This window comes from Nerophis ophidion, linkage group LG21 (genome assembly GCF_033978795.1).
Source record: "Nerophis ophidion isolate RoL-2023_Sa linkage group LG21, RoL_Noph_v1.0, whole genome shotgun sequence".
NCBI classification, from domain to species: Eukaryota; Metazoa; Chordata; class Actinopteri; order Syngnathiformes; family Syngnathidae; genus Nerophis; species Nerophis ophidion.
This window is the reverse complement of record NC_084631.1, coordinates 46,154,023-46,167,995: the sequence shown is the minus strand read 5'-3', so window position 1 is coordinate 46,167,995 and position 13,973 is coordinate 46,154,023. Positions and strand designations below refer to the sequence as shown.

The 13,973-nt window shown below is 39.3% G+C and overlaps 1 protein-coding gene across 3 annotated transcripts in view; it reads right to left on the bottom strand.

Moving 5' to 3' along the window:
• The window catches only part of rapgef5a (Rap guanine nucleotide exchange factor (GEF) 5a), a 137,943-nt gene that overhangs the window by 89,753 nt on the left and 34,217 nt on the right, over nt 1-13,973 (bottom strand). For all 3 annotated transcript variants that reach the window (XM_061882798.1, XM_061882797.1, XM_061882799.1), the window contains exons 2-5: nt 13,069-13,119; nt 12,452-12,558; nt 10,350-10,471; nt 10,098-10,275 (exon numbers count right to left, since the gene is read on the bottom strand). In XM_061882798.1, coding sequence (XP_061738782.1) covers nt 10,098-10,275; nt 10,350-10,471; nt 12,452-12,558; nt 13,069-13,119 — 458 coding nt within the window. The remainder of the gene's footprint in view (nt 1-10,097; nt 10,276-10,349; nt 10,472-12,451; nt 12,559-13,068; nt 13,120-13,973) is intronic.

Sequence of the window (13,973 nt, the reverse complement as noted above, 5' to 3'; positions counted from 1 at the left end):
ACCCCTTTGTCCACAACTGTGTGAGCAAATAGTCAAACAGTTTAAGAACAACCTTTCTCAAAGTGACATTGCAAGAAATTGAGGGATTTCAACATCTACGCTCCATAATATCATCAAAAGGTTCAGAGAATCTGGAGAAATCACTCCACGTAAGCGGCATGGCCGGAAACCAACATTGAATGACCGTGACCTTCCATCCCTCAGACGGCACTGTATCAAAAACCCACATCAATCTCTCAAGGATATCACCACATGGGCTCAGGAACACTTCAGAAAGCCACTGTCACAAAATATTTTTTTGTCGCTACATCTGTAAGTCCAAGTTAAAGCTCTACTATGCAAAGCAAAAGCCATTTATCAACAACATCCAGAAACGCCGCCGGCTTCTCTGGGCCCGAGATCATCTAAGATGGACTGATGCAAAGTGGAAAAGTGTTCTGTGGTCTGAGTCCACATTTCAAATTGTTTTTGGAAATATTTGACATTCGTCTAAAAAGGTCAAAACCGGTCCAATCAAATGCCACCAAACCATCCTACATGCTTAATGGACTTTTAAACCATGGCTTTAAGGGCAAAGGGGAAGTGAACCATCCAGACTGTTATCTATGCAAAGTGTAAAAGCCAGCATGTGTGATGGTATGGGGGTGCATTAGTGCCCAAGGCATGGGTAACTTACACATCTGTGAAGGCACCATTAATGCTGAAAGGTACATACAGGTTTTGGAGCAACATATGCTCCCATCTAAGTGCCGTCTTTTTTATGGACGCCCCTGCTTATTTCAGCAAGACAATGCCAAGCCACATTCAGCACGTGTTACAACAGCGTGGCTTTGTAAAAAAAGAGTGTGGGTACTTTCCTGGCCCGCCTGCAGTCCAGACCTGTCTCCCATGGAAAATGTGTGGTGCATTATGAAGCGTAAAATACGACAGCAGAGACCCCGGACTGTTGAAGGACTGAAGCTCTACATAAAACAAGAATGGGAAAGAATTCCACTTTCAAAGCTTCAACAATTAGTTTCCTCAGTTCCCAAAATGTTTATTGAGTGTTGTTAAAAGAAAAGGTGATGTAACACAGTGGTGAACATGCCCTTTCCCAACTACTTTGGCACGTGTTGCAGCCATGAAATTCTAAGTTCATTATTATTTGCAAAAAATATATAAAGTTTATGAGTTTGAACATCAAATATGTTGTCTTTGTAGCATATTCAACTGAATATGGCTTGAAAAGGATTTGCAAATCATTGTATTCTGTTTATATTTACATCTAACACAATTTCCCAACTCATATGGAAACGGGGTTTGTAGATCGACCGGTAAATTGAGAGCTTTGCCTTCCAGCTCAGCTCCTTCATCACCACAAAGGATCGATACAACGTCCGCATTACTGAAGACGCCGCACCGATCCACCTGTCCATCTCACCATCCACTCTTCCCTCACTGGTGAACAAGACTACGAGGTACTTGAACTCCTCCACTTGGGGCAGGGGCATTACAAGAGTAGTGGTCTAACATTCGACCAGAAGCCTGTGGATGGCTACCAAAAGCGCCTTATTGCAGGTAAACTTGCCAAGGTACATGTCAGCAAATATCAACATTGCTGTATCTATACTTTTGACCCAGCACATTTTGGTCACATTTTCCATCCATCCATCCATTTTCTACCGCTTGTCTCTATTGGAGTTGTGGGGGGTAGCTGGAGCCTATCTCAGCTGTATTCAGGCGGAAGGTGGAGTAGACCCTGGACAAGTCGCCACCTCATTGCAGTGCCAACACAGATAGACAGAAGTGCTTTTTTACAAATAAAATATATTATTGTTATCATGAGGTGGCGATTTCTCCAGGGTGTACCCCGCCTTCCGCCCGATTGTAGCTGAGATAGGCACCAGCACCCCCCGTGACTCCAAAGGGAATAAGCGGTAGAAAATGGATGGATGGATGGATGGATTATTATTATTATTGTTTGGAATTGGTTTTTAATCTTGATTATTTATTTCAAGTTATTACAGTATGTCTCTATATACATATTTATTGTTTATTAATTTTGGCCAAAGGGGGCGCATTTCAATTTCTCACACACACTTGTTATTTCATATATTGACCAGAGGGGGAACACCCATAATAAATTCATGAAAGAACCAAATTGGCTTCAATCTCTCTAGCACAAAAAAAATAAGCGTTGTAGAAATGATTGGAGACTCAAGACAGCTATGACATTATGTTCTTTACAAGTGGATGTAAACTTTTGACCACGACTTTATGAATATATATATATTTATATTTATTGTCATGTTTTGTGGTCACATTCTGTTTGGTTTTGGACTCATTGGGCACTCTTGTTTGTTTTGTCACCATGACTACCAGTTAGTTTTCACCTGTTATGTCACGCACCTGGTTTGTTTGGACTCAAGCACCTGTCAATTTAAGCCTGTAGTTGCCAGGCAGTCAGCCTGGCGACATCACACTCTACACACCCTTGATACCTGATTGTTCACTTCTTGCCATAGATTCATGCTTTTCACGTCAGTGTTTTCGTTTTTGTTGTCCATAGTTCTGCCGTTGTGCGAGTTTCTGTTTTCAGAGCCAAGTTAGGAACCTCTGCTGAGAGCGCCTTTCGTTTGTTCCTTTTTTTGAGTTAATAATAAAAAAAATGTCAGTATTTTCACGCCATGTCCGGTCCAGTCGATTTGCACCACGGGAAAACAAACCGCACCATAGTCCACGTCTATTTATATATATTTCTCAATGGGGTTAATGTAGAGATGTCCTCCTTAACCCAGAGTCAGGCGGAGGACAAGAGCGGCGAGGGAGCGTGCGAGGTGAAGAGACAGCAGGTGCAGCAATCAGAAAGCGAAAAGCGCGGCACGAGGCGAGTGCCAGACAGAGCGAGAATGTTGAATACGTAATCTCTTCTGTGCTGAGGACATCAATTGCTTGGGCCAGCAGTCGGGCTAAAAAGGAAGACATCAGATACGGTAAATGCGTTTTATAGGACACTACCCAGGCCGAGACGGAACTAAATCAAAACTAAAAAAAAGGAATCTTTTCCATAGCTATGAGGAACGATGGAATTGTATGATTTGCATAATTGGCCACGATGCATCTGCAGGTCATGTTTATGGATGCTGCGGGAGGAAAGAAGCGATGAGCGGCGATACAAATACGTGCAGAACTGCAAAGGAAATCATGTAAGCTTCCAAAATTGTTTAAAAACACAAGAAAAGTCACCAAATTTGTGGATAATCTTTTGACTAGAGGCGCCCGAACAGTCGCGAAAAACACATTCTCTGCTGCGTACGAGATGTGTTTAAGCTACATTCACAAAAGTCCCGTTATTATGTGCTTATGAACAGGTAGCATATTTTCTGGACCATAAGGTGCACCGGGTTCTAAGGCGCAGTGCCGATGAGCGGGTCTATTCGGGTCTATTTTCATAGATTATAAGGCACATTAAAGGGGTCATGTTCTTTTTTGGTCTACATTTAAAATACTTCCGGGCAGCACGGTTAGTTAACTTAATAACTTAATAACTGTACAACTACATGACTGCGTATGTTCTATTGTTTCATTGAAAATAAAACAGCAAAGTCCGTTTGGCTGTCATCTGTTTTAATTATGAGACACATTTGTGTCAAAGTCATGTTTTTTTTTTTTCATGCTTGAAATAAGAAATAATGACTTTAAAAAAGTAGTTTTCTACTTGTGAGTGTTGATGACACAGCTTTGCAACACTTGATATTCTAGTTTCAAGCAGGTTTTACTCAACATAGGTCATCACATCTCAGCAACAAGCTGTGATATCTTACTTAGGAGCAAAACCCTTAAAACAAGTAAAACACTAACATAAAATCTGCTTAGTGAGAAGAATTATCTTATCAGACAGAAAATAAGCAAATATCAGCCTTATTTGAGATATTTCATCTTACTTGGATTTCAGTTTTTGCAGTAAAGACGGAGACTATTTTTGTTAATTGGGTCCAAAATGGCTCTTTTTACGTTCTGGGTTGCCTACCCCTGCATTAGTGGAAAAGCGGCAAATAAGTTAATTGATTGATTGAAACTTGTATTAGTAGATTGCACAGTACAGTACATATTCCGTACAATTGACCACTAAATGGTAACACACCAATAAGTTTTTCCACTTGTGTAAGTTGGGGTCCACGTTAATCAATTCACGGTAAAAAAAAAAAAAGCGAAAGAAACAACATGAAAGCGACAGAAACGTTGCCATGGAGACAAGGGTTTTCTTACGTGGCTGGCTGGAGTCGCACCACGACACCTGTCCGTCAGTAATAACAGTCCCGGATAACCTGGACCAATTCAAACCGTTACCGTATTTTTCGGATTGTAAGTCGCTCCGGACTACTGAAAATGCATAATAAAGAAGGAAAAAAACATATTTAAGTCGCACTGGAGTATCCATCCATCCATCCATTTCCTACCGCTTATTCCCTTTCGGAGTCGCGGGGGGCGCTGGCGCCTATCTCAGCTACAATCGGGCGGAAGGCGGGGTACACCCTGGACAAGTATAAGTCGCAATTTTGGGGGAAATGTATTTGATAAAATCCAGCAGCAAGAATAGACATTTGAAAGGCAATTTAAAATAAAGAATAGTGAAGAACAGGCTGAATAAGTGTAGGTTATATGAGGCATAAATAAGCAACTGCTATGTTAAGCTAACATATTATGGTAAGAGTCATTCAAATAACTATAACATATAGAACATGCTATACCTTTACCAAACTATCTCTCACTCCTAATCCATAAAATCTTCTTCCTCGATGTGGCTTCTAAACAACTCTGCCAACTCCAAAGGTATGCGCCGCTTCCTCTTGTCCTTTTCTGCTGCATATTTCACTACATCCAGCTTGTAGTCTGCACTACATGACTCCCTTTTCAACGCCATTTTTGTTCAGCCCTTCTCACTTTTTATAAGTTACCGCCAATGTTGAAATGATCCATTTTAATAGCTACGGCAGTAGCATATAGCATATAGCAGTTAGCATTCCATGACCCACAATGCACTTCTGCCATGACCCTCCCCTGCCTAATTGTTATTGGTTGACGTGTGTGTGACGATTGCTGACATTTTCTTCGTCTCTTCCGCGAATGACATAAATAATATTATTTGATATTTTACGGTAATGTGTTAATAATTTCACACATTAGTCGCTCCAGAGTATAAGTCGCACCCCCGGCCAAACTATGAAAAAAAAATGCAACTTCTAGTCCGAAAAATACAGTAATTGTTTTTTTTATTGTTTCATTTGCATTGCCTCACTTTACTTAATACTCATTTTGTTCATTTATATTTTGATTTTATTTTGCGTTGAAAATAAAAATAAAGATATTTATAAAGACTTTCTTTTTTAAATATTTCCCAGCAGCCCAGCCTCACCCAGACTCTGCATCCAGTGGCCCCCAGGTAAATGTGGTTTGAGACCCCTAATTTAAGAGCTCAGGAGGTCTGGACACCTTTTTAGGCTCAATAAAAAAAGCTGACGTGTGATGTTTTCTTTTTTGTTTGAACATCACATGCACTTCTTCTGTTCATTTATTTGAGTGACGGATTGAGTTCGGTGGCAGCCTCAGCAGGGATCTCACACGCGGGAGAACAGACGCAGGCAACTTTAACTGGCATCCTCTGCATGTGTGTGTGTGTGTGTGTGTGTGTGTGTGTGTGTGTGTGTGTGTGTCACACAGGCACGCTGAGGATTTAGAACTCTAAAAAGGGATTTGGATTCTCGCTGGGATTTGAGGAAGATATCGGGGAAGGTGGGAGGGAATATGTCAGAGAACTTCCTCGGGTGCACACGGCGCAGCTACTAACTCCGGCACTCATGCTTAGCTTTTTCACAGACGTGCAACGTTGGGGGGAAAAAAAGCAAAATCTCCAAATCAGGTACAACTTCCCAGGTGAGCCTTTAAGCAAGTCTTTTTCATGTCATCCAAGCCACTCTCCTTCATGAACATCAATAAAGAGGGATGGGTACCAACTTCAGTACTTTTAAAGCAGACCTGGGCAAATTAAAGCCCAGGTGCGACATGCGGCCCGTTAAGCTTTTCAATCTGGCCCGCCGGACATTCCCAAATGATTTTTTTAGATCTTTAAGATGGAAAGTGTAGCTGCCATTATGATGTGTACTCATGTTTTATAATGACTGTACGTCTTCAACTGTACTAAGTATTTCAATGCTTGGAATTTGCGCTTATGGATGATACACAAACCCAGTTTCCATATGTGTTGGGAAATTGTGTTAGATGTAAAAATAAAGAGAATATTGTCACAACAAGGCTTGGACGTGGATTGTTTCTTCGATGCAGATGAGAATCAGCACGAGTGCGGCGTAGACGTGAGTACATGGTTGTTTATTTAATAAACAAATAAACAACAAAAAGCGCTCACAATGGAGGAAGAAACTTGGCTAAACAGTACAAACGTGAAACAAAAACACTTGCTCGATTGGTATGAATGAACTATGAACAGAAACAGCACGATGGCATGACTATATACAAACAAAACAAAACTAGCACAGTGGCATAAATACATAAACTAACACGGCATGGAACTGTGGACGAGGGTGTGACGGTTGGGTGCAGCATGGGTAGGGTGTGTTCGAGTGTGAGAAGATCCCAGGACGAAGACAAGAAAAAGAGTGACTTAAATAGCTATGATCATTAGTGAAAACAGGTGTGAGGCTGAGAACAGGGACGTGACAGGTGAAAACTAATGAGTTGACATGGAAACAAACAAAACCAGGAAGTGCAAAACGTGACTGAATGTCCAAAAACTAAACATAGCATGGCCAAAACCAAAACATAACTTACAGGCGTGACAAATACAATGATTTGCAAATCCTTTTCAAGCCATATTATAGTTTGGCTTCAAGCGGGAAGATGTTGAACAGACAACCGTAATATGTCAGGTGTGCGGCAAAAGTGTTGTTACAAAAAGGAGCAGCTCTACGAATGTAGCATCATTTAAAAAGTCACCCACTAGAGAATGAAGACTGCTTGAAACGCCGCACATCAACATCTCCGTTCAGTGCCACACCCACAAAATACTGAAGCAACCATTTCCACATAAACACCGCATGAAAAAAATAGTCAACAACAGAAGAAGATAACGTCCACAGGGACCTACCACATAGTGAAGGACATACACTATTTGATTTTCTATTATGGAGCTCATTTTTATTTGACACTTATTGAAATATCTTGTGTGACATCATGCACAAAAGTGCACTTTATTTGTTTTAAACTATTGTAGTGGCGTTCTGTACAAAAAGTGCACTTTAATTCAGTGTTATTTTGATATGTCATCTTGGTGACATCATGCACAAAAGTGCACTTTATTTGTTTTAAACTATTGTAGTGGCATTCTGTACAAAAAGTGCACTTTAATTCAGTGTTATTTTGATATGTCATCTTGGTGACATCATGCACAAAAGTGCACTTTATTTGTTTTAAACTATTGTAGTGGCGTTCTGTACAAAAAGTGCACTTTAATTTAGTGGTTTGATATGTCATCTTAGTGACATCATGCACAAAAGTGCACTTTATTTGTTTTAAACTATTGTAGTGGCGTTCTGTACAAAAAGTGCACTTTAATTTAGTGTTGTTTTGATATGTCATCTTAGTGACATCATGCACAAAAGTGCACTTTATTTGTTTTAAACTATTGTAGTGGCGTTCTGTACAAAAAGTGCACTTTAATTTAGTGTTGTTTTGATATGTCATCTTAGTGACATCATGCACAAAAGTGCACTTTATGTGTTTTAAACTATTGTAGTGGTGTTCTGTACAAAAAGTGCACTTTAATTTAGTGTTGTTTTGATATGTCATCTTAGTGACATCATGCACAAAAGTGCACTTTATGTGTTTTAAACTATTGTAGTGGTGTTCTGTACAAAAAGTGCACTTTAATTTAGTGTTGTTTTGATATGTCATCTTAGTGACATCATGCACAAAAGTGCACTTTATTTGTTTTAAACTATTGTAGTGGCGTTCTGTACAAAAAGTGCACTTTAATTTAGTGTTGTTTTGATATGTCATCTTAGTGACATCATGCACAAAAGTGCACTTTATGTGTTTTAAACTATTGTAGTGGTGTTCTGTACAAAAAGTGCACTTTAATTTAGTGTTGTTTTGATATGTCATCTTAGTGACATCATGCACAAAAGTGCACTTTATGTGTTTTAAACTATTGTAGTGGTGTTCTGTACAAAAAGTGCACTTTAATTTAGTGTTGTTTTGATATGTCATCTTAGTGACATCATGCACAAAAGTGCACTTTATGTGTTTTAAACTATTGTAGTGGTGTTCTGTACAAAAAGTGCACTTTAATTTAGTGTTGTTTTGATATGTCATCTTAGTGACATCATGCACAAAAGTGCACTTTATTTGTTTTAAACTATTGTAGTGGCGTTCTGTACAAAAAGTGCACTTTAATTTAGTGTTGTTTTGATATGTCATCTTAGTGACATCATGCACAAAAGTGCACTTTATGTGTTTTAAACTATTGTAGTGGCGTTCTGTACAAAAAGTGCACTTTAATTTAGTGTTGTTTTGATATGTCATCTTAGTGACATCATGCACAAAAGTGCACTCATAGCTTGTTTCAAAATTTCTCTGACAATCTTGCACTTTCTGTTTTGGAAATGACATGAATGTTTGTGCCACTGTGCCAATAACTGTTTCATAAATACACTTTTAGTTGTGACTTCCCTCTCTGCATGAAAGTTTAAAAGTAGCATATATGAATGCAGTATGAAGAAGAATGTTTGAATGTAGACACATAGAATCATCATACTGCTGTCATTATATGCATCAAGTCTTCATTCTAAGGCAAAATATGGAGATATATATGGTGTATCGTGACATGGCCTAAAAATATCGAGATATTAATAAAAGGCCATATCGCCCAGCCCTAGTTGATCCTTTTGGTACTTGAGTTATTTGAGGTCGTATGTGTCATTAACAGGAACACTAAACTTGTGAATGAGGCAAAGATGAATGCTTCTGTTTACAACATTCGAGCGGCATAACCAAGTACTTAGAGAGCTTGCAAAAACACTGGAACACAGGCGAACCACCACAAACAATCTCCCACAAACACCAGCAGGAAAGGTCCATTTCACACATTTTGTACCAGCTGGCCAACATCAAAAGTGTCAAACGACACCAAATAATGCAAGCATCCTGCAGTCGGCTCGGGATTGGAAATTGGAAGTAGACCTTGATAAAAAGCTTGTGTTTCCTCCAGAAATAATGGCTACAACACTCCGGCCAGACATGGTCCTGTGGTCTCCATCAGCAAAGCTGGCTTATGTCGTGGAGCTGACAGTACCATGGGAAGAAGGGGTTGAAGAGGCTTATGAGAGGAAGAGAAACAAATATTCTGACCTGGCAGCTGAAGCATCCCAGAACGGCTGGAAGACCAACATTTTCCCAGTAGAGGTGGGATGCAGGGGATTTATTGCCACATCTACCATCAGTCTGTTGAGGAAAATGGGGTTGAAAGGACGCTCCCTCCAACAGACTATCAAGTCCATGTCAAATGCTGCTGAAAAAGCCAGCAACTGGCTCTGGATTAAGCGCAAGGACCCCAACTGGGCAGTAAGATAAGAGACAATGGTATGCGGTCAGGCTTAGGCCTGACTCAGGGAAAAGGACGACCCTGCCATGCATAGTCCAACAGGATGTGGAGGGTATGGCATGGAGGGGGGTGTACCTGGGACGCTAGGCACACCGTTGAGCCCTCTGGAGACGTCGTGGGCTTCAAATCAACGAAACGTCGATGAACCAGGGTGCCCACCTGAAGACCCCAATGACATACATACCCTCCTTTTCACCACTCCACACCGACTGCTACCGTCAAGACTGTTCCTACTTACCGAAGGGATTGAAACATCTAGTTCTATCTGCTTTACTAACATGTTCAGTATTTTCACGTTCACATGTTCATGTAACTGATTTGTAACTTACTGTGGGGGGGGGGGGGGGGGGGGGGTGTACTGTATACCAACCCAATCACTCTCTATCTGCCCAAAGCTCAACTCATCTATTTACTGTACAAGAAGACTTTACTTCAAACTTACGGGCTGTTGTTTCGTTCTCCAGAGCGAAATTGAACGTATGGAGCAAGTTGTAGGAGGAGCCTAACAGCCTCTGGCCAATCCCCCTCGTTGGCACGAAACTCACAGGCGGTGGAGTCGCACTCCTCGAAACTGAACTGGTAGTAAGTGTTGGAGTCGGAGAAGACCACGCGTTGGTCCACTAGAAGTAAAGCAAGTTTATTTTAAGAGTTACAACAAGCAAGCGGAGTGGTCCATGAATAAATGAGGGACTACCGGACAGGAGGACTCCCAGCTCCAGAAGCACCTGCCAGACGCGCGCGGAGGCGGTCCGACATCGGACGTAAACACACTGCTCACACAGCCACTGCACCAGCTCCACGCCCACATAACTGCGTCTGTCAAAAGCACACACATTTCAGTACAGTCTCATGATGCACGTGCATTGTATTGGGGGGGGAAGCCATCAGAACTATGATTCTTCATTTTTATATCATATACACATTTTATATTAATACACATACATATATGTGTGTTTGTGTATATATATACATATATATATATATATATATATATATATATATATATATATATATATATATACATATATCTTGATTGGATTATCCAGAGAATAGTGCTCGATACCGTGGTAGAGCGCAATATGTAGGTGTGGGAAAAAATCACAAGACTACTTCATCTCTACAGATCTGTTTCATGAGGGGTTCCCTCAATCATCAGGAGATTTTCTCCTGATGATTGAGGGAACCCCTCATGAAACAGATCTGTAGAGATGAAGTAGTCTTGTGATTTTTTCCCACACCTACATATATATACATATATGTATTTACATACGTATACATATATATATATATATATATACATAAATATACAGACATATATACATACATATATATATACATATACATAGATATACATATACACATACATAAATATATATACACACACATATATATATACACATATGTATATATATTAATATACACACATATATGCGCAAAATGGAACCTAATAGGAGTCATTATGTCACGTTTGGATTTGCAGTATTATGCAAAACCACCTTTTCTTATCTTCTGGTACCTGCTGATGTGTATTTGGGATCTGCATAAATCCGAGAAATTTGCTTGTTTGCTCGTGTCCGCCATATATATATATATATATATATATATATATATATATATATATATATATATATATATATATATATATATATATATATATATATATATATATATATATATATATATAAAACATCTATAATATAATGTGTGTGTATGTATATGTATATATATATATATATTTTTATATATATATATATATATATCTATATATACACACACACATATATACACACACACACAGTATATTACAGATTTTATATATCTACATATGGTGGACACGAGCAAATTTTCAGGACATATGCAGATCCCAAATACACATAAGCAGGTACCAGAAGGTAAGAAAAGTTGGTTTTGCATAATACTGCAAAACAAAATGCAAAATAAATTGATTGATTTTGATTATTGGAACTTTAATTATTAGATTGCACAGTACAGTACATATTCAGTACGATTGAACATATTCAGTACGATTGAACATATTCAGTACGATTGGTCACTAAATGGTAACACCCCAATAAGTTTTAAACTTGTTTAAGTCAGGGTCCACGTTAATCAATTCATGCTCAGTACATCTGACTATGGTAGTCTGGCGCAATCAAGCGGTGCGGCTTAGTAGCTTATCAAAGTTTACTCGCTGTGTGTAATGTTCTATATTTTCAATGGAACATTTAAAGTTTTGCTGTTGTTTTCTGGCACCCTCTTGCAGTCTAGACGTATCTCTTATGTGTGACTGCCATCTACTGGTCACACTTATCATTACAACATGTACCAAATAAAATAGCTTTGAAGTTGGTTAGCACAATCAGAATTGTTGCGTACATTAGGCGAATACGTGAGAGAATGAAAAGATTTTAAGTGCGCCTTAAAGTCAGAAAAATACTGTACCAAATAATATACTGAGATGTATATCATTATTATCACGATATAAAGTTTAGGCCATAACGTTGACCAACTTTAGGCAGAACAACACGCCCGTGGTTTCAGCACATAGAAGGCCAGTTTTGGAGTAATCACCCAAGTATTTCCACGCCGCGGTTATGTTGTAGTGGCCGGGTGATGTCCACAGGAATGATGCTCTATCAAAATATTCGATTCATTCATAATAATCCTATTAAGCAAGACATTTGTTGACCATGGTCAGGCCCGGAACCAATACGCCGCTGGACTGCATGGCCAGCTTGATTACACACATTGATTATTGATTGGAGACAGGCCAGCACAAAGACAAAGCAGGTGTACCGTATGATTCTGGCCAGGTGTATCTTGTCTTTAGCTGGGTATGGTCCGTGGGAGAGGAAGGCGTTTCTCACAGCCCGGCCAGCACAGGGAAAACTCTGCGAGCAAGACTGGCACACAAACACAAGAAGGAAATATTGATAAAATCATCGATTATCTTTGTATTTAATATTTGTTTACTTACTTTGGTATATTAATTATTCACTGTTCTGTTACAGACAACAAGGAAATGGGATAAAAGTGCTAGGATATGAAAAGGAGTAGGAATAAATAAGCTCTGCTTCTTCCTACTGCTTTTTGGACGTGAATTAATGAAACAACTGGAAACATGTGATGCACTACATTGTGTTGTACGCATGTTACAAATAAACTGAAACTGAATACTAAACATCGTATATATATATATATATATATATATATATATATATACATATATATATGTGTGTGTGTGTGGTGTGTGTGTGTGTGTGTGTGTGTTTGTGTGTGCATGGGTGCGTGTGTGAGAAAATCAGCACTGAGCTAATCCGTATTTAGGCTAAACAAACAGCAAAACTAAAGCGATGACATCATGCGTGCGTGTGTGTGTGTGTGTGTGTGTGTGTGTGTGTGTGCACCCTCACCTTGTGTACCGTGGGTCCAGCACTGGGTCCTGGGATGGTGTCAGGTGATTGCTGGTAAACGAAGCACAAAGCCGTCAGAGCGAACACACACACACATTAACACACACACACAGAGAAGAAGTAAATAAACTAAATAAACACAAGTCAGGGAAAAGAAAGACCAGTTTTTCAATTCCACATCCATTAGTCACAGTGTGCACAATTAAAAAAACAAAAAGGTATGATCAATGCTCCCACATTGTGCACCTGCACCTGCAAATGTGTCACACTGTACCCAAGAGGGCATTTTGTGTGTGCAGCCCATGGCTATCTTCAGCTGAAATCAGTGAAATAGGACACACACTCTCTCACTATAAAGGCGGACGAGCGTGTGATAAAAAGGTGGAGTGAGACTGGGATTATTGTGGTAGTCTTTGGCCTGGTCACACCTACACTTCCTCTACTTCCACTCTTGACCTTTACGGGTTCTGAAGGCAGCAGTTAAGATTAGTGGAGTGACACACTCACTATGAAAGTCTGTGGACCACACTTTGCGTGTACAATAAGACAATTACACTTTATTTTGGAAAAAAAATATATCAAGACCTATATTATTGTAATAAGACATTATCAATGAAATAATGTGACTTGTCACAAACATTAAGACTTTATTATTGCAGTTTTTTTCCTCATAATTAAGTTGTTTTGTTTCATGGATTATTATGACAAACTTGTCTCATATGGGAATTTTGACAATGGTCAGAACTTCAACTATGTTTTGTAAGATTACAATGTTTTTCTCTAATATTGTGAACAATACAAACAGTTTATTTGAATGTCTTCTACCTCCTCGGGTTCTTCCGAGGATGTTGTAGTCGTAATGATTTGTGCAGTCCTTTGAGACATTTGTGATTTGGGGCTATATA